Genomic DNA, 26,981 nt, shown 5'->3' on the forward strand with positions numbered 1-26,981 from the left:
AGTGTCTGTTCATGTCCTTTACCCACTTTTTAATGGGGTTGCTTGTTTTTTGCTTGTTAATCTATTTAAGTTTCTAATGGATTTTGAATATTAGATCTTTACTGGATGCTTAGTTTGCAAATGTTTTCTCTCATTCTGTAAGTTGTGTGTTTACCCTGTTGATAGTTTCTTTTGCTCTGCAGTAGCTTTAATTTGCTATCATTTGCCAATTTTTAGTTTTGTTAAAATTGCTTTAAGTGTTTTTGTCATGAAATCTTTGCCAAAAATTATTGGCATATTTTCTTGAAGACAGCATCTTTTTTCTAACATTCCATGGGTTCAATCTGATGATCTTGAAGTGATGATTCTTGTTTATTTTTCTCTTGATTGTAAGTCTCAAGTTTCTCATCATTTAATAAATTATACAAGCTCTCATTTGTCTCTTTAATATCACAAAGAATAGAATCCATAAAATAACCAAATTCAATAAGGGCATACACTTATATCCATGTTTATAAAAATGCCCAATGGTATGCAAAGCAACTAATTTTCCAGATGCATTGAACACTGGGGAGCCTGAGGATCCATCAGAGAAACAAGTATCATAATTAAGCATTTGTTTGTTCCAAACCTCTGATAGGAAACTTCTTTGGGTAAACATAGGGCACATATTACTGTTGGTACCATAGAGATCTACCCACCCCTCTTGACAATGATTTGGATATTTTTGCAATCATTCATTTACAGGAACCACAGCACAACCATCTATTTTCTTGATCTAGCCTTTGGGATGACCAATGAAATAAATCAAACCAGTAGATGGTTGAGGAGAAATTTGTTGCCATAGGCCTGGAGGAAATGCATTTCCATTTTCATTTAGTTTTAAAATGGCATAATCTAGAGTTTCATCAGACATTTTAAGCCATGGTTCAATAAAAAACCAGTTGTCACCAGTAGGGCTGAACTCTTTGTAAGTGAAGGTTACCTTTGCACATTGGCTAATTATGTGTAGCCACAAACTTTGATCTGTGTTTTTAACACCATAAGTTCTACAACATGTCGACAGGTGAAAATATAACCACCATTGAAGACAAAGCAAGTAGCATTGCCTGTGTTTCCATTATTGTCCCATTCCAGGAACCCAACTGACTTGCTAAGATAAGTAAGTTGTTCACAAGTTGCAACTGAAATAGAATTTGCAGTAATTTTTCCAAAGAACTTTTTATGTATGTTGAATTGCTTAAATGCTGAAAGATTCATTCTCTTCCGTTCTTCCCAAAAATATTTTCTCACCCACTGTGCCTCCTCTTTAAAATTTGGATACTGAGGCATTATGGTTTCATTCAACATTTGCATATTCTCTAAGAGGTTAGTTGTCTCCTTTTGGACACCCAGATTAATAGCATACTGCCTACCCTGATGTGGCCTCTGCTTAACTTGTGATGTTATTTTCCTATATTTTCTGCCCAAACTATAAATGTAATAAATTCTAATTCTGGGAATTGTCTGGCGAGTTTTACCTTTAATATCATGCCCTAGATTCTGAGGTGGGATAATTTTCTCTCTGCTGTGTTCTACATCTTCAGTCTCTCCATCTTTCTCTTGTCTGTGGACCAGACTCTGGTGATTAATTTCATCAGTGGCATTTTCATTCTGTTTAATTTTTTTATGGATGCCTTTCTTTTGTAATGTTTCTTTTTTTGAAATGTCCATTTCTAAGACTTTTCCAGATAATTCATCCACAATGGACTGTTTTCCATAAATTTTCTTATGACCTTCCATTAGTTTCCATTTAAATTCATCTATGTCAGACCAAAATCGGCCATCCTTGCATAAGGCTTTTTGAATAGTCTCACCCTTCAAGGCATAAATACAAAGTTTACTTTCTTTTTCATGAAGTTCCTTGATCTTAATAATCTTCTTTATTGTCCTTCCAATAGCAACAACATAGAAAAGAATGCATTCCATGTTTGGATTTTCACATTGACATAATATGTCCTCTCACTGAAATGCTCATTAGCACTCAGAGCTGAGTCGATACTCTCACTGGGTTTACCATATGCTGTAAACACACTATGGTCTAATTTTCTGGAGTTTTCATTCAAAGTGAAGGTGAAACAACATTCTCTATTGTTCAAATTTGGATTCTGAATTTCCAGGGCTGTTTCATGCTTGTTGACTTCACTTTTAAGCTTAAAGGTGTTGCTACACTCTCTTATGCCAGATAGACAACGATCAACAGGTGTGTCAGCACATGTCTGCTTTATCACAGTATCCTTAAAAAGAAAAGATTAAAGAGGTGAAAAAGAATCACCTTTAATAATGTTTTATATTTTTTCTAATGATAGAACTAATAGATATTATGAATAAGAATTGGATAATATAATGGCTAACAAAAATGGAGAAAAAAAATCAATCACTGTTCTATTTCCAGAGATACTCATTCTACATTTTATTTTTATTTTTTTTCCCCTGTATACCTTGATTTTGTTTTTTGATTTTAAAAATAGAACTCTGATTTTCCACAATGGTTCTAAGACCATTTAATGGGTGGAAGTAATCATCTTTGTAACAAATAGTGCTAGAATAACTGGATATCCAGATGCAAAGAAATGAGTTGGACTCCTACTTTATACCTAACTCGAAATGGATCAGAAATGGCCCTACATTGGTTCTTAAATACTATGTTGTGTATGAGTTTATTTTTCATTAAGCAATCTGTCACTCTTTGTGTCATTAAGCAACCTTTAAAACCACAAATTGAGGGGCTATAGAATATTTCACTGTATAATAATTTGTAATCCATTCTTTCAGTGCTGAATATTTAGATTATTTCTATCATATTTTAGTCTAACTATGATGAAACTTTCTACAAATATGACATTTTTTTTTGTCTGCACATCTAAATATTTCCCTAGGTCATATTCCCAGCAGTGGAAATACTGCAACTAAGGATATAAAAATATTTTGCAACATATATTCCGCCTCCCAGAGAATTTTATCAACTCACCCTGTCCCTTCTCTCCAGCTGCTCAAGGAGACCAACCTCAATCCTATGATTGATTTCTTAAAATGATTTCAGTGTTTCCATTTTAAATGTTTGTCAATTGATAGATGAAATTCTATCTAATTTGAATGTTTTTAGAATGCACATTTATTCACTTACTAGTAAAGTTGGATTTACTTAATTTATCTTTTGGATATTTGAAACATCACCTTTCAAAAATTCCCATTAAAAATCTGTTTAGTTGCTGTTCTGTCAATGGTTTTGATAGTACTAAGAAAATATATTTTGGTGAAAAATATTATATGTAAAAAATATTATATGACAGGAGTCAACATAACTTAGAAGGAAATCATGGTGAAGCCCAAAGTACTGGATCTAGTCTACATGAATAGAGGAATAAGCCTGGAGAGTAAAATCAGGAGGGACAGCTGGGCTTGGATCATTTAGTAGGTAGGTGCAAGGGAATAAGCCTAGCTTTTAGGAACGGTGATTTCCTTTTTGTCTTGGTGCTCTCCTATCACCTCATGTTTTCAAATATTTATTGCCCAAATCTATCTCTGTAACACTGACCTCTCATCTAAGCTCCAGATATTAATATTTCGTTGCCTCTTTGACATCTACTCTTGGATACATCAGAGGCATTTCACTGTTAATCCCTTCAAAACCAGAGTTACAAATTTCATTGTGTCCCTCTTCCTGTGTTCCTGAATCTGATAATGTTGTCATTACCCATTTGAGGACCCAAGCTAGTATCCTGTGAATAGTCCTCAGCTTTTACTATATATGTATATGCCCCTAAATAAGTGTAAGGCAATGATAGTTTTAAAACAAATTCAGATTTAGTGGTTATTCATGAGAATGAGAAAGGGAGATAAGATGGAGAGACACACTATGCCTCTAATGATTTGTAGTGTGTTACTTTTTAAGTTGGGAAGGAGATACGTGGATGTTTATTATATGAAATATAAGGTGTCACCAACTGCTTTTGCATATATAATATGTTTTATAGTTTCTTAAAACAGCATATAAGAGATGAAGGGTATACATTGTTTCATTTGGCTTGTTTTGATTTTATATAAACACATCCAGCTGAATGTGTTCTGTGATTTGCACCACTTTTTTTTGAGGTTCATCCTAGCTGATGAAGTTCTGTATCAACTTTTACATTTAGAGAGAATTTACTGAAGAAATCAACTGTTTATGCACATTTCTATTATTTCTGGGGTTTTTCTACTAAAAGCAGTGGCAAGTTTTGCTATGATATTCTCGAATATGTTTCCTGGTGCATGCATGCAAGGGTGTCTCTCAAGAATATACTTAGAAATAGAACTGCTCAACTTCAGAAATAGATTTGAGCCATAAATATTTGAAAACATGAGGCAATAGGAGAGCAAGAAGAGAAACTGTGTAATCCCCTTTATTATAATATATATTGCCATATTATTTTACAAAATGGTTTAATATATATTGCCATATTATTTTACAATGTTGTTCCACCTTGCACTCCCACCAGTTAGAAATGAGAGTTCTCATTATTCTTTGTCTTCATCAAAGCTTGGTATTATCCATATTTTAATGCTTCCCAATGTTGTTGGTGTGAATATCATCTTATTGAGGGTTTAAACAGTAGTTTCCTAATTACTAAAGGGATTGAATCCTTTTTCACGCTTCAGTCTCTACAATGCTTGTTTATGTCTTTTGTTCATTCTTCTACTGGATTATTTTTCTCTTTATTATTGATTCTGAAGTACTTTAAATATTCTAGACACAAATTGCTTATTCAGCATTTGTGTTAAACATATTCTGAGTTTCTTCTTGATTTTTCATTCTCAGGTGTCATAAAAAACAGGAGTTGTTAATTTTAATGTTGTCAAATTTACTAATCTTTTTATGTCATTAGAACACCTTTCATAAGATATATTCTTTTTTTTCTAAAAATTGTAAAGGTTTGCTTTTACCATTCAAGTTTTTAATCTGGAATTATCTTTTGTATATAGCTTGAAGTAAGTACCACTTTTTATTTTTTGCATGTGGATAACTAATTACTACAGCAATACTGACTGCATTGTTCATTCTTTCTCTACTGATCTGTACTGCCAGTTTTGTCACATAAGATTGTTACAGGTTGAACTGTGTCCCCTCAAAATTCACGTTATAATCCTAACCCCTACTACCTCAAAATGTGACCTTATTTGGCTATACAGTTCTTGTTAATATACTTAGTTAAGGTGAGGTCACACTGCAGTAGGATGGGCCCCTAATCCAATACCCCTAATTTCCTTAAAAAGGGGGAATTTTAGACGTAGAGACAGAGACACACAGAGGGAAGATGATGTAAAGAGCCATAGGAAAAACATGGCCAACTACAAGCCAAGGAGAGAGTCCTGGAACAGATCTTTCCCTCCCAGCCCTAACAGGTCACCAACTCTGCTGACATCTTGACCTTGGACTTTGAACCTCCAGAACCATGAGACAATGCAGTTTTGTTGTTTAAGCCGTACAGTCTGTGGTACTTTATTACTCCTAAGAGACTGTCTAGTCTGGATTTTGTAACAAAATACATGATGTAGAGCCCTCATGATCTAATCACCCACCAAAGCCCCATCTCATAATGCCATCATCATAGAGATTAGGATTTAAACATATGAATTGTGGAGGACACAAAGATTCATGCCATAGCACAAACTAATACAAATATATTTTCATAGAATTTGTGAGTCTGTCTCTACTCTCTCTGCTCTGTTCGAATGGTATATTTTTCCATATATTTACCAAACACTGTTTTAATTTTGAGTTTTCCTACTCATTAGTGTATCTTGACATTGATTTATGTTTCCTTTTCATGTCTTTAACAAAATAATTTTCTCCATAAATGGCTAACAATTCATTTTTACATTTATTCCTAGGTAAATATTTCTCTACGTATCATAAAATAATTTTGGGCTACCACATTTTCTGATATTGCTTACTAAGCTAAATCCATCATTTTGTAAATATCAATGTTAAATCTAGCCAATTTGCTACATTACAATCATTATATTTTATCTATAAATCTTTTAGATTTCAAAAATAGATAATGATATCAACTGTGGATATTTCATGATATGCTTTGTTCTCTTCTTTTCAATCATCAAATATTATCTTTTACTAATTTTTCTTATCACATTGCATTGGCTAAAATAAATTTTATTTACCAGCTAAATAAAGGCAACAATAGTGAGCACTTCTCTATTCTCCTTTATTGTAAAGGAAATACTTGTAATGATTCATTATTTAACATGATGTTCCCTGTGAGATTTTTGAAGATGCCATTAATCTAACTAAGAAGCCTTCTGGTATATTTATATTTATATATTTGATATTAATACGGGCAGCCAAGGTAAAGTAAGCCCATTATAGCCCATAATTTCCACTAATTAAAATTAAAGCCTCTTGAAAAATTTAAAAAGCAGCTTCCTGAGCTTCTACTCTGGCCACCATGGAATAACATAGAACTAATTTACACTGCTGCCTGCAAGACCTGGCAAAATAGACAAAATAAACAAAATGGTTTCCAAGGCATTGATCATTAGTCAAGGAAGGACAGTGATACTTGAGAAACAGAAAAAAAAAAAAAGATGCAAACTCTCTGATTGCCCCAGCTTACTGCCTGAGGAGAAGCTCTAGGCCACTGTGCCAGGAAAAGAATCCAGGCAAAGCTCAGTAGCAAATGAATAGAGAAAAAGTAACTGAGTTCTGGAAGCCAATGGACTTAGCTTTCAAAGGGCAGGAGAGGGTCCCCATGAGTCTTCAGATGAGTAGTGATCAGTATATGCATGTGAGGAAATCACCTAAGTCAGGGAAACCATCTATCCAAAAAGATTAGAAGGAACAATCCCTGGAGCTCTTACAGGGCTGGGAATAGTTGTTGTTCCCACCAGGCATAGGGAAAACATCATAATTCATGGGGCATTGAGTACAATACTGAAAAGAATATTGCCTCAGCAATAGGGAAACATATCTCCATTATATACAGGAAAAACATTACAAGAAAAGAAGATTACATGCCAATATAAGAATAAATGCAAGAACTAATAGGTAAATGCCAGGAATTCAAGTTTGGTTTAACTTTTGAAAACTATGTCACTGTAATAAACCATTTAGAATAATTAAAATTTCTCTATATACATAGAATCATCTCAATAGACACATAAACAGCATTTGGTAAACCTAAGATCTATTTCTAATAAGAATACCTGCAACCTAGGAATAAAAGGGAACTTCTTCAATCTCATGAGGAACAGTTAACAAAAAACTTACAGGTAACATCATACTTAATGGTATAGGTTTGAATGCATTCCCAAGACTAAAAAAAAGGCAAGGCTGTCTGCTCTGGCAGATTCTATTCACAATTCTGCTGGGAGTTTAAGCCAGGGCAATTAAAAAAAGAAATAAATAAAAGGCATCTGAATCAGAAAGAAATTAATACAATTATCATAATTCACAGATGACAGGTAATCTATGTAGAAAACTTAACAAGATGTGCAAGAGTTTTGTCCTAAAAAATATCATAGGAAATTAAACAACCTGGGAGCCAAGGGAAGGAACAGGCTGGCCAGGAGAAGGATGCCCCAGGACTGAAGGAGTGAGGCAGAAGAACAGGATCTGGAGGCAGGAAACCTAAGGATGATTCACCCTCACTTCCTAGAATTGAATCAAAAGGAAAATCCCACCTCTCCACAATCAAGTAACAAAAGAATCAGAGGCTACTCCCTTTGCAAATCATGGCCCCAATTCCTGCTTTCCACTGCATTGCAGATGAAAAATGGAAAGTACCTCTGGTTGCTCCCCTCCTGCAACCAATCAAACTGGTTGTGGACCACTACTTCATTCACATACGGTTAAATAAAGTAACCAATGAAAAGACTCTAGAGGATATTTAAACCCCAGAAAATTCTGTAACCAGTGCTTTTGAGCCCCTTGCTCAAGCCTGCTCCCACTCCGTGGAGTGTACTTTCATTTCAATAAATCTGTGCTTTTGTTGTTTCATTCTTTTGTTGCTTTGTTTGTTTTTTTACAAATTCCTTCTTTAAAATGCCAAGAACCAGGACAACTTGTAGTCAAGACCCTCCACTGGTGACAGGAGGATTGGGGAGTCACTCCCTCACTCCCAAACCTTGAGGAAGGCTTTGCCTGGGGTGCAGATTCCTTGAAGGCCAGAACAAGGTACTAAGTGGCCTGAGGATTCAGTGTCAGTCCCATCTTACCCTGTGAAGCCTCTGTGAGAGGTGGTAAGGTCCAGAGGGAGGAAGCACACACCTAGGCTCTGCTACATTTACCACCCACTGTGTGACCTTGGGCAACTTGTTTAACATATCTGAGCTGTGGTTGGTAAGTGAGATAATATATGTGAAAGTCTAGGCTCTTATGGGGACCCTTGGTAAGTGTGAAGGAAGTGAAAACTTTTCGGGTAATCGTACTTGCATCCCTAAAGGAGGATGTAAAAACCTGGCCTCCTCCTAATCTCTTCAGAAACTATCAAAAAAGCAAACATGCCAGACAAAATGTAATTGTTCTTTCTACACTTTCATGGGACCTGAGTTCTTAGGGAGGCAGTACAGAAAAGTCCCCATGCCAAAAAAGAGTGGAAGAGGGAGGAGGGTCTAGGGATAGAAAATTACAACTAAAACGTCTCTTCCTTTCCAAGGTTGTGGGAAAGTATGTGGTAGTGGTGGTAGCTTTTCTGCTTAAGGTATAGCAAGATCTCTAACTAAATAGGGTAAATCAAATTATCTGGCTCATTCAGAGAGGCAGGCAGATCCCCTGTGATTTTACCCAAAGACATTCAAAGCAACTGCACTTAATTTGTTTTCCCTCTAGAGTGAGAAAGAGGGAAGGTTACAATTGTGCATCTCCCATTGAGATGTGCATCTCCCATTGAGATGTTCACCTTGTTCTGTCACTGCCTCAGAGACCTGGTAAACATCCTAGGGCTTGACAAATGGAGAAATGGAAGGGCTTTGTCCATGGCCTCTCACATTCAGTGTCTACTAGACAGCCAGGACTCAACCTGCCTCATAGTCCCAGTCTGGGTCTGAGTTCTTGTCACCACTCTGCATCAGAATCACCCCGGAGTTTCTTGAAACACAGATTGCTGGGGCTTAACCCAGAGGATGTGACTGAGTATGTCTGGGGTGAAGTTTCAGTTTGTGTTGATCCTGCTGGCCTAAGGGCCAGGCTTTGAGAACCCCTGAGTAAAGGCAAAGAGCAGCTGGCCAGCCCCAGCTAGCTTAGCTCCTCTTTACTCTGAGGCCTTCCCTTGATGTCTCCCAACTGCCTTATCCTCAGGCAGGAGTCCCAGAAGCCAGTCACTCTTTCTTGTATAGCTCTGGGCCCCAGAAGAGGGGCTCACATGGGAAAGGAGGACCTGGCTCTGTTGAAGGTCCCTTCACTGAGACCTGGAATGCTCTGTGGGAAGGACATTCTGGGATGCAGCATTTCATGGGTAATCTGCACTCACTGTATGCCTTCTAAGAGTCCATGTGTGGACAGGCATATTTGGAGATGCCTGTTATGCTTTGTTGGTAAGAACAGAAGTTTTGAATCAGCAGAATTTAGAACAACATATTCTGTCAGCAAGATAGCTAGAGAAACAGAAATGACTGAGGAACAATAAGGAGGAAGTGACTAAGGCCCAGGACATGAGCCAGAGTCTAGGTGGAATCTGATCTGAGATTCTAAGATTCTGGAGTCTCCTAGGTACCTCCTCAGTCTCGAGGCCTTGGAGTAGAGCTGAACCGACCACATCCACAACACTCGCACAGTGAGATTACTCCCAACCCTGGCAGGATAGCCAGAGAGGCAAAGAATGCACCAAGAGGTAAATATCCTAGTGAGACAGAGTAGGAACGGGACTCTGCCTCCACCCCCAATAATGCATTTTTCCACAACCACTGACTACCAGACCTTGCCCTTCCACTGCTGCCTTCCTCACTGACTGGCAGACCTTAAAGAAACTAAGATAAGAAGCATTCTACCATAAATCTCATTCAAGGGCGTTAACCCTATCACCTGGGAGCACACAGGACCAGAAGAATGCCTAATCTTTACCCCTTGCCTCATTATAATATGAAAATCCTCACCCAGGGAGGGACTTACTTATTCACCATTTTTTCATCATGTGATATAAATACTAACATGAATTCTCACTGCTCCTGAACACTCTACACTCCACCCAACACATGTTATGATATTAACATAGCTCATGATTTTCATGTCACCTCTCTTAAAACACCAAAAAGATCTTTCCTTTGGGAGCCATCTGGAGAACTCTCATGCTGTCTCCCTTGTATTCAAGCATAAGCCCCTAATAAAGCCTTGTCTGGGAAACTCGCTTGGCTTTGTGTCAATTTCTACTGCATAGGAGCCTAAGAACTTGTAGCTGCTAAGACAGGAAGCAGGGAGTTTTAGTGTGATGGATGCCACGACAGTGGCAGATATGGGGAACTAGATGACAGGGTGAGACCTCCAGGTGTTAAAAGCAGAAACAGCATGGGTATGAGTGGTGGCCTTAGTACCAAACCTTCCTATTCCTTGACTTTCTCTACCTTTTCTCCAGATTGTAACAGACTCAACTCTTGTCTTTCCCTGACCCCCACTTCTAAGTCTGACCAGCGTTGGGGAAAGAGGAATAGCATAAAGAAAGAGAGAAAAGTGGCCCCATCCCAACCCTCTGAACACTCCTGTCTGATGAGGAAAACTGAGGCATGTTCCTTAGAGAGTTCCAAGTCTAATGAAAGGGACACAGGTACTGATTATCATATGAATATCAACAAGCACTAGACCTGTTGGTCAGTCAACAAGCACCCTCTCACCTCTGAACCTTTGTACTTTCTGCTTTCTCTGTCTTCAATATTCTTCCTCAAGATATTTCCATCTAAGACTCATCACCTCACTCCGTTGAGGTCTCAGATATCACCTTATCAGAGAAGCTGACTATGACCATTTCCAAAACAGCTTCTTCCATTCTCTTTTCCCTTCTGCCCATATCAAAACTCACAGGCACATGTGCATGCACACACACACACGCAATTTATTTTTCCCTCTATAGTGTAAGCTCCAAGAGAACAAGGATATCACTGTATTCACTGGTATATCCTTGGTGCCTATGACATACCACACATGTAGGTTTGCAAGAAATGTTCACTGAATAAATGAACAAAGTGATCACTGTCCTGGCCAATGAGAGAAAACAAAGAAAAAGGCAAAGTTCCTTCAGTGCTAAAGTGTTTGTGTTTTAGGGTCAAAACCCACTTGTCATTTCTGCTCCCTCTCTGGCCTCCAGTTTAAGCCCTACATTCTCCATCTCTTTTTTCCTTCATTAACTCTCATCCATTGCATCCTCTCCTCTCTGCCCCTCCAACTCCCAGCCTCAGGCCACTCCAGGTCCTCTCCTCTTTAGTCTGGATGCCTGTGGAATAGCCTTTACTTTCAACTCGTCTGTCCCTTCAAGCACCTTCCCATCCTCCCTTTTCCAAGGCCCATGAAGGTAGAGTGTTTTAGCCCTTGCCCACCCCTCTCTCTGCTCGTCTCCTGGGCTGCTCAGCTCCTCTCTCCTTGGTCCCAGCTACACTGCACACTCAGGCCCTGGACAGGAAGCCCTAGCCAATCTCAGTGCTTCTGCACTCACCATTCTGTCTGGCCTTCCCTTGGGTGTTTGCAGGGGCTCTTCAGGGGCCTCTCCACTTCCCCAACCAGAGAAGCACTCCCAGCCATGCACTCACCCCTTTCTATTACCTTTGTATGTTCTTGATCCAGTAACTAAATGTTTCTATTTGTCTGTTTCCTTAATCGTGTCTTTCCCTCTTTGAAATGTGAGGTCAACAGAGCTGGGACTCTGTCCCCTTTCATATGCCCAGTCCCTAAAGTAGGAGCTGGTCAATAAAGTTTGCTAACTAGGATTCAGGCTTCAAATGCATTCTGAACAAATACCTCTACTCTGTTTTCTGTCAAACTGGAAAACATTTCCCTCCTGGTATGGTGAGACTCCCATAAGATGTGTATAAAGTTCCCAGCAGACTGTCAAATCGGGCATACATAAGTCCCAATAACTTCTGATCTTGACCATCCAGTTTGCAGGGGGCTCTTAGTCTGGGGTTCCCTGATGGAGACGTGACTCCATCTGTACAGCACTTTTTCTGGGGAGAGAGATTCCAGTGCTGGAAGTCTCTCCTTTGAGGAATTTAGGGAGGGTGGAGGAAGCAAGGGTTTCTAGTCAAAGGGGCAAGACAGTACACACACACTCCAGAGACCCAGAGATAATAGCAGAAAGTCTGCTAGGAGGAGCCACTCATAGTTCAGTGGAAAATCTTAAAGCTGCATGATACCAGGATGACTAACCGCTGTCACTCGTGCCTTGTACTTTTGATCTTTCTAGTTCTCGCCTTGTCTGGTGGCCTTGGAAAGAGTAGTGAGTGCACCAGTCACATTGCCCCTTCAACACCTGACTCCCTACTCTGCCTTCATCCACCAGGTTTGCTATTCTCCCAGATGCCCCGTAGCAAAAGAAATTAAACAAGAGCAAAATAAATGGAGAATGTACCTTGTTCAAGATTGGAAGACTCACTGTTGTTAAGATGCTAATCATCCACAATTGAGTTAATTTTTTTACAGAATTAAAACACAATTTATACAAACACATAAACTTTGATCCAGATATTGCACCACACACAAAAGCACAAACTTAAAATCAGTCGTAGACTTAAACCTAAAACTATAAAACTTCTGGAAGAAAACTTAGAAATGTTTTTTGTGATCTTAGATTTAGCGAAGTTCTTTGATGTAAAAAACAAAAGCATGATCCACAAAGAGAAATATATATGTAAAGTGAACTTCATCAAAATTGAAAACTTTTCCCTCCCAAAACACTACTAAGAGGATGAAAAGACAACCCACAGAGAGATAAAATATCAACAAATATCGCAAATGTTATGAGAAAAGCAATATGACAAAGGACTTACTGCCAAAATATGTAAAGCCCTCTCAAAGCTCAGCAATAACTAACCAGTATAAAAATGGACCAAATATTTTAATAGACACTTCAGCAAAGATATGGATGATATAAGAACATGAAAAGATGCTGAAATCATTAGTCATTAGTAAAACGCAAATTAATACCACAAAAAAATGCCAGTACCTACCTGTGAGAATGAATAAATCAGAAAAACTTCATGTTGACAAGTACATGAAACAACGGGAACTCTCGCACATCGGTAGTGAGGATGCAAAATCATATGGCCATTTTAAAAACATTTTGACAATTTCTTTTAAAGTGAAACATTCACTTTCCATGACAGCAATTCCACTGCTAGGTGCATCCAAGCTAAATGAAAACCAATCTTCATATGAAAACTGTTATGCAAATGTTCCCAACAGCTTTATTTACAAAGTCCCCAAACTGGAAATAATTAAAATGTTCTTCAGTGAGTGAATGGCTATACAGATTTTGATACATTCACACAGTGGAATGCTACTCAGAAATCAAAAAAAACCTATCAATGCATGCAACAACACTCATGAGTCTTAAATAGAATGTTCTAAGTGAAAGAAGCCAGACTCAAAGGGTATGATTCAGTGTATGTTCCGTTTACATGATATTCTGGAAAAGGCAACACTAGAGTAATGAACCGATTAGTGGTTGCCAGGGACTGGAGTGAAAAGGGATAAGTGAGGAATACAGATAATTATTTAGAGTAATGGAACCACACAAGGAATTATTTAGGATGATGGAACTGCTTTGCTTCTTGATTCTGGTCCTGATTACATGACTGTAGGTGTTTGTCATAAGCCATTGAGCTGTATACCAAACAGACTGAATTTTACTGTATATAAAATAAATAAATTTAAAAGAAACAATAAAAGTCTTTTGAATAATTTGGGTTTGGGTTTTTTTGTATACATTTCTATCATTTTGTATCTTCTACTTTTTCCAAATTTACATTCCTTTGCTTTGTTGCCTCCTTTATTTTGATTTTTCCCTTTCATTTCTTCTCCACAAATCGTTTGGCAGTTTTACACTCTAGTTCTGTTCTATAATTGGATGCCCTAGACTAGTACTGACCAATAGAATTTCTGCAGTGACGAAATGTTCTACATCTGTACTGTCTGATACCACAGCCACATGTGGTTCTTAAGTACCTGACATGTGATTAGTGCAACTGAGAATTTGTATTATTCACCTTTTTCATAATTTGATTTTAGTTAAGTTGAATTTAAATTTAAATAATCACATGTGATTAGTGGCAACTCTCTTGAATAAAAATAGCCCTCAGCATTTTAACATTAATACTTAACAAAGTCTAAAGTGAATTGAATAACTCCTCCTAAACAATACAAGGATAAAGTCTGTAAACATGTCTCCTTTATTTACAGAAGAAAATCCAGAGCCTACACATGGAATTCAAAGAAGTAAAAGATACTGCAGCTGTTTTCCAGTAAGCTATTCTACCTCTCTCCCACTTTTTTGGAGCTATACATGTATGGAAATGAATTCATGGCAGCTTAAGAATATCCGTAAGTGCTCTCTTAGTCACATGGTTTTGTGCAGGAATGGGTGAGCTACTTGAGATAATTAGATTGCAAAGAGAAGTTTCTTCAGGAAACCAGGATAGACTTATTATCGGGAGAGTAAAGCATCTGATATTACTGCAGTTCTATTTGTCACTACACAGAAAGCCAGCCAGTGTATAACATGAAGAGCAGAACATAGAGACAAAACACACAAACAAGTCCTTGAAGAAATTGTATACCACTGATTTAAGAGCTCAGCTGAATTCTGGAATGTCCACTCATGTGAAGCAATGAATCCATTTTATTGTTTCACAATTAGAAAATATTTTTACTGGCAATACGGAAAGCTCTTATTGATACAAAGCCTACTGTGATCTTGCCACAACACTACCTTACCAGTATAGAAAGCATTATTTGCCTACCACATTCTTGAATTATCCTTATATACCATCAAATGCAGATATCCTGTTCTTCAAATATGCTTTCATGTATACATGACTTTACTCAGGCCATTCCTTCATCCTTGATACACTGGTGAAATGTTATTCATTGTTTTTAAAAAACAAATTAGTTTTAGACATACTAAATGCATAATTAATGATGCATTAATTAATGTATGCAACTTGATGAGTGTGGAGATACATTATCACCACAATCTATGCCATCAATCTATCACCTCCAAAATCTCTTCCTGCCCTCATTTTTTTGTAATAAGAATACTTAACATAAGAGCTATCATTTTAGCAAGAATTTAAGTATACAATATTATTAACTATAAGCACCACGCTGTACAGATCCCTAGAACTTACCACCTTGTGTAAGTAAACTTTGTACCCCTTGACTAACACCTTCATTTTCCTCTCTTCCCAGCCCCGACAACCACTTCTACATCTATGAGTTTGACAATTTTAGGTTTATTCATTCATTAAGATCTTTCTCATATGACACTGCTATAATTTCTTAAGTCTAATTAAGCATTCTTTTCTCTGTATTCTAAAATCACTTGTTCATGTCTCAATTTAGTATTATCATTTTGCATATTTTGAGCAAAATAGTATGGTTCAAAAACCAGTCTCTGTAGTCTGACCGCCAACCTTCAGATTCTTGCTCTGCGTCTATTACTTCTGCAACTATAAGCAAGCTGAGCTTCAGTTTCTTCTTTTGTAAAATAAGGATGATATTAATACCTACTGTATAGTTCTATTAAGTGTTAAATGAGATAATCCATATGATGGGACACAATTCCAAGTGCACAGTGTTTCCTCAGTAAACATTAGCTAATTATTTTTGCCTGTCTATACTCTCCATGATGTGTCTATATTGTTTGTTAGTGATCTTGTTGATTAACTAAAGACATGTTTAGCATTATTAACTCATTTTGCTTTCCACAAGCACTTATGTGTATGAGCTCCCCAAATATATTTTAAAGAATGTAAGAGAAGGGCTTGTAAGTATCATTCTTTAAGAACTTATCTCCGTGAACCTCATATGGCACTATGGTTAGACTATCACTCCAGTGAGGAGTTGTAAAAAAGTAGATATATCTTTGAAACTTCAGGTCTAGTACTCTGGTCACCTTCTGTAGCAATAAGTGACTCGTTCTCTTCAGTCTTCATGGAATTCATGATGAGTTCAAGGAGAATATAACTAACTCCACTCCTACTAGTGGACAAGATGGAGAACCAAGGATTGAATTTATTCTGCCACCTGAAATGTCTAAAAAAACAAAAAAGACAAGATCTATGAAATAACAACTTTCAAACCCTGGACATCAGGTAGTGTGGGACCTCGTCTCTGATATCTGAGAAAGAAGTCATATGAGGTAAGCCCTATGGCTATCTAGTGTACTGTGTGGAGTTTCCAAGGCATATCTCAGGGTGGGGAAACAGGCAGAGTCTAGCAGTTTCCCTGAGTTAAGAAGACAAGCTGAGAATTTTAGGAGGCCAAGATGACTAGAGCTTGTATGGCAGAGAACCAGGGAGAAGAGAGCTACAGGAGCATGGAGTATCAGAGTCTGTAGTGGGTATCCCTTGAGATTTCATCTTGGCCAATGCATGAGTGTAATGAAACTGATGAAAAGGAGCAGGAAAACAACTACCCAAAAGGAGCAGATGTAGCAATTTCTGAGGCTCATACAGGACTGTGAAAAGTTTCAGTTCCCAAATTCTGACTAGATAACTTCATAATTCATGAAGTATCAGGCAGAGTACTCAGAAAGGTATTGCTTCCAAGGTGGGACAAAATTAGCCCTAGTCCTGGTCCCACCCAACAAATAAAAGCAAGCTTTAAAAGTCTACAATGGTTTCCATGTAAAATAACAATATACTAGAACAAAGGTCAAGAAGGTTGAGGGGAATGTAAAAATTTCTGGCACCCAAAGTTATGAAATTAACAAAGCTTGATATCTAGTCAAAAATCAGCAAGCATTTAAAAAGTGGAAAAATATGACCCCAATGACTAGAAACATCAGCGAAAAGAGACAGATCCAGAAGTGAGAGAGATGACAGAACTAGTAGTCAGGAACATTAAAAGTCATTACCTTGAATTTCTGGCTAAAATGGAGTAACAGGGACTGGATTTCTCCCTATTCTGAAAACAAACAAAACAAAACAGAGCAACATATATGAAACAATGGTTTACAAGGAACTGGAAATCATGCAGTTAGGGACAGTGACAATTGAAATGTGTCCTACAATCCACTCTAGCAGACTACCTTGAGGGAGTCCAGGCCACTGTCTCAAGGAAGGGCAGCAAGGCAAAGCTAGCTGGAATTCCAGATTTGAGGAGACAAAGCTGAGAGACCAAAAGTGACAAGAGGTCACAGACCATAGACCTGGAGGGACACCTGAACAGAGAGAGAACTCCGGATACGTGAAGAGGGTTCACCTAAAGTATTCAGCTGCGTACTGATTAGAGCATCAGCTGAGAAAACTTCCCAGGTTCTTTCCCATGAAAGAACCACCCTAAAACTATTATAGCGTAACTTTCCTCCAACCGTCTCTCTGTACCCCTTTTAGGGAATCCCCGTTTCCTCATATCTAGATTAAGGAGTTTGGCTCAGATCAAACTTTTATTGTTCCTGTGAATCGGCTCCTCCGAGCTTTTTAAAAAGGATTCCAGATCCCACCCTCACAGACTCTGATTCAGTATGTCGGGGTGTGGCTATGGAATCTGCATTTTTACCTGCCTCACCCCACAATCCCCGTCTCAAATGCACACCACGTTGTTTCAACAACTGCCTGTGTCACCACAGCATGACCTCAATGCTTTCCTAAAGCCTCATAACCTAGGAAGGTAACCTGTGCTTGCTTACAGAAATAAAGGCTGGATGTCAGTAACCACCGGGCTGCAAGATGGGAAAGGAGCTCAGCAGCGCTACTCTAACCTGAGTCATTGCTAATTACCATACCGAAATCTCTGCCCCAGAAAGAAATGCACCTTGCTAGGCACACGTAGTGGTGGTGGTCGTGGGGCAACAGAAAGTACGAGACTGCCACACTCAGCTCTTCCTGGAAAACCCCATCTCTCTATCAATCCTTGCCCTCAGTCTCCACCTACGTGCCCAGAAGACCTTAAAAAGCACCCCCTCACTACACCCCGGGGGAGAAGGCACTTTGAGCAGGAGATCCCCTTCTCAATTCCTTGATCAGTGAATAAAGTTTCTGCTCTGCTTAACCGAACCTGGTCTCGTTCTATGGGCGCGAAGGGCGCAAGACAGGGAAAGGACCCACGGGGTCAAACGACTCTCTTGAGCTTCAGGAACACCCACAGGATCCCCAAGTATCTTTTCAGGAGTAAAACTCTTGGCCTTTGAAGCTGAGGGGAGGGAAAGGAATTACCACAACAGGCAGAGCTGCCCAGCTCCCCATCCAAAACCTCTTTGACTTTGGGCTGAGGTCCTTCTGCCTATTGCCCTTGCCAGCCGCCCACTAAGAACTCCAGGTCCGACCAAGGACCAGAAAGAACACTCAAAGAACCGGAGAGTCTGTCCATCCGTGTCCGCACGGATTCCAGCAGGTGCTGAGAAGACTGCTGGAGTCGCTCTCAGCCCAACTTTTTCTGCCTGGAAGAGCGCCCTTGCTCGCCTGGGAATCGACACTCTCGCTGGCCAATGGGCGAAGAGTCTCTGGAGGCTGTTTTCTCTCATTGGATGGAAATGACTCATCTCTCATCCACTTTGGAAGGCAATTGGCAAGCTCTAGACAGTGATCGAAGCCACTGGAAGGGATGACAGAGCCAGCCTGCCCACGCACGGGTGGGTCGGAAGGCGGGGCCGAGGGGACTGGGCGCCCACCCGCCCAAGCTCCCTATTTGTCCGGATGACCCATCTATTTGCCCCAGCGACCCCTACCCCGCACCACTCAATCCACCGCCCGCTCCCGCCTCCCAGGATAAACTAAGCAATCACTGCCCGGCTCCTTCCCGCTCAGCGGCGTCCTTGTCTCCTAGTGGAGGATGAGGAGGAGCAATCACTGCCCGGCTCCTTCCCGCTCAGCGGCGTCCTTGACTCCTAGTGGAGGATGAGGAGGAGCAATCACTGCCCGGCTCCTTCCCGCTCAGCGGCGTCCCTTGTCTCCTAGTGAAGGACGAAGAGGAGCAGCGCGGCAGCTGGGCGGGAATGGGAGGTGCCTGTCGGTTTCACAGTTTCCCTGCCGTTTGATTGCGAGCAGGAGCAGCGAGCCCGCGGGAGCTGCAGGGCGAATAGCCCGCCAAGGTGTTTGGCGGTTCCTGCAGTTCTGCAGCTGCGGGGTGGGGGCGGTGGCGGGACTAGCATCCAGGTGGGATCCGGCGGCCGCAGCAGAGAGAGCTACACCCGGATGATGCAGAGGCCCAGGCTTCAGCAGACTGCAGGTCCCAAAGCAGGCTGCACCCGCGTCTGCGTGACATCTAGATGGACTTGGCCTGCCCCGCATATGAGCCAACTTCGCGGAGGGGCTGGCGAACACGGACAATGCCATCCTGGACGAGGAAGTGGCCACCAGTGCTTAGTCCTGGTTCCTAGGACACGCATTACTGAGTGCGGAATTTTACTCTCCGGATGAAGACTCCAAAGCCGGGCATCCCTAAACTGATGATCAAAGAAGTGCTTTGCATGGGGCTTGAGAAAACATCTTACTGTTCTACTTACTGTAAGAACAGAAGGTCTTACTGTCTAAGAACCTGAATAGGAGGAGATGCCTTCAGTATCGGGTGTTATTTTTGAGAAGCTGGTCAAAGAAGGGGAGAAGATGGTTGATTAAAGGGTGATGGTGATAATTATTTTGTAACTGGTAGAAGGACAGATGTTTATGTAAAAGTTGAGAGTTTTGATGGAATAATCATGAGCATGTTTCTGAACTTAATGTCAAATATACAGAGATTCCCTAAAATCACTGCTTAAATTACATGGGTCTTGTGGTGTTTGGAAAGAGCAAACTTTGTAAGTATAATTGTAAAAATAATATCAACCAGAAAAAGAGAAGGGAAAACTTAACAACAACTCTCTCAATTCGCCGTTATTCTTGAATCATCTGAAAGTGGTACACGTGACTAGCACCAATATCCATCGAAGAGTAAATCATTGCCCAAGTGAGGAAGGAGACCCAGGCATCTGGGATCAACTTCCCCTTTGACTGCCACACTGCATTTCAATAGAAGAAAAGGCTGACTGGCGCCTCCTGATTCACCTTCCTGTAGGTGGCAGGCTTGATCTTGGGGAAACTCTCCGGAAGACACTGTTTTTACTTAAAACAAGATCGAACCCGAAACCTTTTCACACGTGAGTCCTAAAACTATAAACCGAAACCCTTTCACATGTGATTCCTGAAGCTGTAAACTGAAACCCTTTTCATATGTGATTCCTGAAGCTGTAAACCGAAACCGTTTTCATATGTGATTTCCAAGGCTGTAAACCTAAGATTCTTCCACGTGTAATATCTAAAGTATAAACCTATATAAAGGCAGAACCTTCCTTTGTTAGACGAGCTGAATTTGGACAAATTATTTCTCAGCTCCCAGCTGTAATAAAGACTTCTTCCTTCTCTATTTGGTGTTCGGGAGCTCTGTTTCTCACTGCCACTCCTGCTACACAAGGAGACTTGATCTTCCTTTCATTGTAGAATCTGGAGGAAAAAAGCTATGAAAAGCAAAAGGTGGCAGAGAATGCTGTTGTGGAAATTACCTGACATCACTGGAGATAGAGAATTTGCCCTGGCAAAAAGCACTCCTTAGGGAGAAGCATGTGCACATTCTGTTAGCATGAAGCACCTGGTCAGCCATATGAAAAAGTCTGGATTTTATTATAAATGTGAAATTCATTTTAAATGGAGGATTTGAAGCAAGGGAGTAATATACCCTGACATATCTTTAGAAATCACTCTGGCAGCTGTGTGTGGAACAAACTCTAGGAGGACAAGAGGGGATGTGGAAGGGAGAGGCAGCTAAGATTCTATCCCAGGATGGCAAAGATGTCGAAGCCCGGACTCAGATGGTAATGGTGGAGGTGTTAGAAATGGCGGATTCCACGTTTATTTTGGAGGGTGAGCCCATGGAATTTGCTTATGGCTGGGGTGTTCCATAAATAAGAGAAAAAGAGGGCTCAGCGATGATTCCTGGGTTTTTGACTTGAGCAACTAGAAGGATAAAGTCTCTGTTAACTGGTATGGGGAAGTCTGAGGAAGAAGATGCTGTGTGTGTCAGGAGTGGTGTGTGTGTGTATCAGTAATTCTGCTTTTGACATGTTGACTTGGAGATGCTAATGCACTCCAACTGAAAAATAAGGAGGGAAGTGGACATTCAGCACATGATGCCCAGGGAGGCTTAAGAAGGGGCAAGAGGCCAAACCTGGGTGAGAAGAACATAGGTAAAAATAAAAGATACATGGAGGGAGAAAGCTAGGGAAACTGGAACTTATGATGGTAACAATGTTGGCCATTAACTGAGAAGTGTTTTTTGTTTTTTGAGACAAAGTCTTGCTGTATTGCCCAGGCTGGAGTGTAGTGGCATAATCTCAGCTCACTACAACCTCTGCCTCCTGGGTTCAAGCTATTTTCATGCCACAGCCTCCTTAGCAGCTGGGGTTACAGGTGCCTGCCACCATGCCTGGCTAATTTTTGTATTTTTAATAGAGATGGGGTTTCACCACGTTGGCCAGGCTGGTCTCGTACTCCTGACCTTAGGTGTTCTGCCAGCCTTAGCCTCCCAAAGTGCTGGGATTACAGGCTTGAGCCACCATGCCAGGTCTCAGAAATATAATTAAAGTACAGGGAAAATTAAAAGGGAGAAGAAAGTTCGCAGAGAGATATTGCAGCAAATGATAAATACAAAAGCCTGCCTGTTTCCCAGACCCCCTGTGAGTTAAGTGCTCTGTATTTTACCTCCTAGTGGACCTCTCCTGTTCCTTTGTAATGGTGCTTCACGCAGCACATGCTGCACACCAATTCCAGAGCTTCCCTGCTCCTCGAGCCTAGGAATAGCTATGCGTCTACCTCCTCTTTATTTGCTCCTCACGGGAGTAGCAACTGATCACAAGATTGGAATAAGTAACCTGATGCCAATCTTCCATTTCTTCCTTAAGTATAAAACGGACCCTTAGAGAGAAACTAACTGCCTAAAACTGCAGGTTCAGAGTAGAGCTCTAGCTTTACTTTTCCCTTTGCAGCTGTGCTCTGAGAGCTTTGATGCAATCTCACTGCAATTTGACATCAGTGACAGAGTAGGGATGCTCGGGGAATCTTTTGAGCCACCAAGGAAGGCTCACTTTCACTTAATGCTTATATGAGGCTGCTGAAGTTGTCTAACATCCCTGGGGACAAAGTGTTTGCCCTAAAAAGGAACATGACCTTGGCAGAAAGCATCTTGTTGGCTGGAATTTATCATAAATATGACAAGAATACTTTTGGGCAAGTAACTGGTTGTTGTCAAACCTGTAAAGAAGAAAAGCCCTCTCACATGGCTGGGAGAGGTGGGAATGGATGAAGCACTAAGGTCAGGTCTGATGAAGTTAGGGAATAAGCCCAGTGTTTTTGGAGAGCGATTCCTTCTTGAACCCCTAAAAGATGCACCTGAAGCTTAACAGTAGGCTGATTTCTGTATTTAGAGTTGCAAACAACATGTTCTTGGAATACAGAGGAAGGCACCACTACCTCTATCCTGAGAGTATATCACAGAGAAAGATTTAAATTCGGACTTGATGGATGAGAGATGAGTAGAAGTTTGATAGAAGAGAAGAGGGGAATTGTCTGGTTGTACAATGGCAGAAGTGGCAGGAAGGGCTGAGGAGAACTGGCTTCTGGGGATGGGTTAGAGATAAGGGCCTGGGCACCGCATTCTGGAGCTTGCAATGGGGTATGTAAAAGCTTAGACAGGGTGGTCTTTTCCTGTCCTCCTATGGGTTCATAGTGGGCTCACTTCACTCATTCCTGCTAATAAGCTGCCCCTATTTGAGAGAGAGCTAGAGTGGGGTCTCTAAGCCTTCAGCAACCTCTTAGGAGCCAGCCTTGAAGCACTGGCAGCTAAGTCTTCCCATATAGACCCCATAGTCCATTCTATCTTAGGAAGACAGCGTACTCATGAGGAGGATAACATCCCCCACCCCGGATTCCAGAGGTTCCAAGGAGCCTCTCTCTCTCTCCAAGAAAAGAAATATTCATGGAGCTGTGGGTGAATGTGAACGTGGTTTGGGACCAACGCGTGGCTGACTGGCTTCATCTCCACCCTCATACAGTTGTTCTAGGAGATGGATGGGGGTAGGGTGATCAAGATTTAGTGGAACCTCTACTTCCAGTGGGGTGGTGCTTGGTAGTTGACTCATTTTGGTCCCATTTGATATTTGCAGTCACCCGTTGGGATAGGTGTGACTGTTGCTCCCATTTCACAGATTAGAACAGGATAGTTTGCCAGAGGCCACATGACTAGTTGGGGGAGGGAAAGGGTGTCAAATAAGATTTTAACCCTAGAGCCTCACGTTTCATTAGGATCTTGCAGGGAGACCTTGGGCAAATTCCTTTCCCTCTGTGGTGGTGGTGGTGGGGGGGGTCTCCATTTCCTATTTGTAAATTAAAGAGGTCTGCCAGTTTGTGACTCTCTGTACTTTAACGTTCAAACTTACACTTTGATAGGTTTATTTGTTTTTTAAATGGGGATTCTGGGACCCCAATATATTTAAGTTCAGTAGGTCTGGGGTGAGGCCCAGTAAGCAGCTTTTAACGAATCCGGGCATCAACAAAACTGTCTGAGAAACTCAGGCAAAGTTTATGATGCATGAAAATCCTATTGTAAGCTGGTCAAGACACAGATCGCTGAGCTCCATTTGTAGAGATCCTGTTTTGATTCAATTGGATGGACTGAGGCTTGGTAATTTGTATTTCTCATAAGTAAGTCCCATCAGCTGGTCAACCGTCCTGCCTGTCGCTCTGTGACCCTTCCCGGGAGTCCGCGATGCTTCTTTACTTGCATCTTGTGGGAATGAGATCTGCACCGGCAGCCTCCTCTCAGCACCACTCAGGGCAAGCGAGCTGCATCCTTAAAAACCCCGCCTAGACCGCAGTTTCCAAGTATTCAGGGCAGGTGAAGGTGCGGTTGCGCGTTTGGTGTAGTACCGCGCACTGCCAGCAGATGACGACAGAGAACGAACTTACCGGAATAGGGAGCGGCAAGGAGGCGGGGAAGAAAGCGGCGGGAGAAGATTGACATCCATTAAGGCCAATGGTAGCTCAATCTTCCGTTCTCCGACTCCCAAGCTTCCAATTCTTTTAGGAGGCTGCGTTTGTGGCGCTAAATGCAGGGATGGGCGTGGGAGATGCCAGGACATGTGCTAGCTGAAGAGACACCTGTTAGTCCAAGCTTGCCTTCGCTCGTAGTGGCTTAACCTTCTTTGTAAATTCATCTTCCTCTCATTTAACTAAGGCTTCCTCACCTGTCTCTAGGCAAACCTACCCCCTGTCACGCTGGGTTTTTGGAGTTTTTAAAAGCGTTGCGGGTAAAGCTAGCGTTGCGCTAGTCGTTCTCTTGGCTGGTATTTCTGGCGCTGACACCGGGGAGCTGCCGAGCGGGAGTAGGGGTGAAGAGAGAATAGGGCAAGAGATAACAGGTGCGCAGCGTCCCTCAATACCAGGCATCGTGCTTTGGCATCTTCCATAGGTTTGTCTCAATCATCTTTCTACTTAATTCATTTTCTGTTTCACATATTAGGAAACCTCAACTAAGTTGCCCAAGGACAGTCCTTGGATAATTTTAACTCATGTGAGACGCCAAAGCCTAAGGTCTTTTATTTTGCAGAGACTGCTTTGGCAGGATTTCAACACCTGCAGGTCCTCCGAATCACTCCTCCTCACTCACTGATCCACCCCGCTGTCCACGCATTCATTCGCCCATTCATTTCTTAGGGCTCATCTGCAAGGCGTGGGACTAGTTGCTACTAAAAATACAAAAGAAAAGGGACTCTGCTGTAAAGCAAAAGAGATTTTTTAAAAAAAGATTTACACAGAATTCCTGAGCTCAGCATGGTTTCACTCTTTCCCCCAAATATACTACTGATACCTATTTTGTTCCACATAATTTGATGGATTCTGAAGATAACAGAGATGGGTGAAATCTATCCTTGCCTTTCAGGAGCTCATTGCCATAGGCAAGAGTGATCTCTGAGCTTTAATTTTACATACCTAATTTTTAACAAATTGAGCATCAACTATGTATATATATATTCTATTATAATTAACATATTAAATAATTAAATATTAGGCACACTTAACTTCTTATTTTTAGATGAAGATGAATTCAAATGGTGGTTCAAGTATGTCCTTTGTTCACCCTAGTGGACTCTCTTGGGTGCTTCCTGGAGTGCTTCCTCAGATTAGAACAGTACCCCCTTGGTATGTGCCTGGGTCTCTTCCTTCTTCCTGCAGCTCTCTGTCAAACACGAGGCTTTTAGGGAGGCCCGTCCTGACCCCTTCCTGTTTCCTCTCCTTTTTATCTGCTCCTGTCTGAGGTCTCTTTTCCTGTTTATTTGTTGTTTTTTCTCCCTCCATCATCTTCTGTCCCCATATCATGTGTTGTTTTTCATATACTACATCTCGCTTTATAGGAAATATGCTTACTGGTTTTTTAATTTTTGGTTTAGTTTCTCTCTCCCTGCCCCAGAATGTAAGCTTCAAGAGGGGAAGAGAGGAGTTCTTGGCACTCCTCACTGCCTGAGAAACGGTTGGTTGGGGATGGAGGGAGAAAGCTTTGCCCAGTACATCCTGAAATCCCCTGGGGGTGGGGGTGGGAGTGGAGGGAAGATCAGGGAATGTGCATTAATTTTATGAACTTGAAGTTGGGTTAAACCCTACTTTATCCTGTGATTTTGGTTGTTAATCTAAACCTGAAACCCTCACCACTAGTCATCCACTTCTTACTCGTTTTGTGATCTTGAGTGAAGGTTCAAGGTTACCGTCTTTCTTTGCACCTCAGTGTCTTTATGTATGAAATTTAAATTTGGTCAGCCTAAAATGTGGGGACATAAGGCATCAGTCCTGTAAGAGTAAAGAAAAATATTTGTGGATTTATAAGATTTCAGAAATTATATTCTTGTGAGGGTAAAAGAAAGATATTTGTGGATTTGGGAGTCTTCAGATATTATATCATTATATCAGTAGCATATTTACATGAAGAAAATATTGGAGAAAGGATTTTAGCTAATCAAATAGGAACAGAGATCTCAGGAGCAGATAAAAAGGAGAGGAAACAGTGGTAGCAAAAAACTTCTGGCAAATTTTGTGTAGAGAATTAATTCTAAATGTACAATGATAGGCTCTCTGGGAATGTGCAATAAAAATTTTAAAGAAGGATTCTTTAAATAGATGTGACACACTGCAAAGGACATTCTATGACATCTGGAACTAAAACACCTAGGGACTGGGCTCTGGCGGATGAGGGGTAGAGGAATAAAAGCATTTTGTCTCACTTAGCACAATCATCTGGACGTGAGGAGGAAGCAGAATGGGGAAATGAATCTATTGGAAGATATCTTGTTGCAGTACAGGAGGGAACAGAGAATAGCTGGTACTTTATTATTATTTTATTTTATTTTATTTATTTAATTTTTGAGACGTAGTTTTGCTTTTGTTACCCAGGCTGGAGTGCAATGACGTGATCTCGGCTCACCGCAACCTCCGCCTCCTGGGTTCAGGCAATTCTCCTGCCTCAGCCCCCTGAGTAGCTGGGATTACAGGCACGCGCCACCATGCCCAGCTAATTTTTTTTGTGTGTGTGTATTTTTAGTAGAGACGGGGTTTCACCATGTTGACCAGGATGGTCTCGATCTCTTGACCTCATGATCCACCCGCCTCGGCCTCCCAAAGTGCTGGGATTACAGGCGTGAGCCACCACGCTCGGCTGGTACTTTATTTTATATGATAGTAAAGAAACTTGTGTTCTGTTTTGAGCACTAGAAACAAATACTAGTGATTGAATAAAAAGTTAATAAGGG

At 40.8% G+C, this 26,981-nt stretch overlaps 2 protein-coding genes across 5 annotated transcripts in view; one reads left to right on the forward strand and one right to left on the reverse strand.

Annotated features, from left to right (window-relative positions):
* Window positions 1-26,981, forward strand: part of GLYATL2 (glycine-N-acyltransferase like 2) — a 116,325-nt gene that overhangs the window by 25,248 nt on the left and 64,096 nt on the right. For 2 of the 4 annotated variants that reach the window (XM_064364866.1, XM_064364867.1), the window contains one exon: window positions 14,396-14,536. The exons of the other annotated variants lie outside the window; for them this stretch is intronic. The gene's annotated coding sequence lies outside the window, so the exon portion shown is untranslated. The remainder of the gene's footprint in view (window positions 1-14,395; window positions 14,537-26,981) is intronic. 4 annotated transcript variants of the gene reach the window in all.
* FAM111B (FAM111 trypsin like peptidase B) lies at window positions 296-16,158 on the reverse strand. The gene is given in 5 exon segments (XM_012471434.3): window positions 296-481; window positions 484-1,017; window positions 1,020-1,976; window positions 1,979-2,259; window positions 16,082-16,158. Coding segments are annotated over 5 exon segments (2,028 nt in total). The 3' UTR covers window positions 296-302.

The sequence above is a fragment of the Aotus nancymaae genome, unplaced genomic scaffold (genome assembly GCF_030222135.1).
Source record: "Aotus nancymaae isolate 86718 unplaced genomic scaffold, 86718_ANA_hifiasm-v0.15.2.pri h1tg000059l, whole genome shotgun sequence".
Classification (NCBI taxonomy): domain Eukaryota; kingdom Metazoa; phylum Chordata; class Mammalia; order Primates; family Aotidae; genus Aotus; species Aotus nancymaae.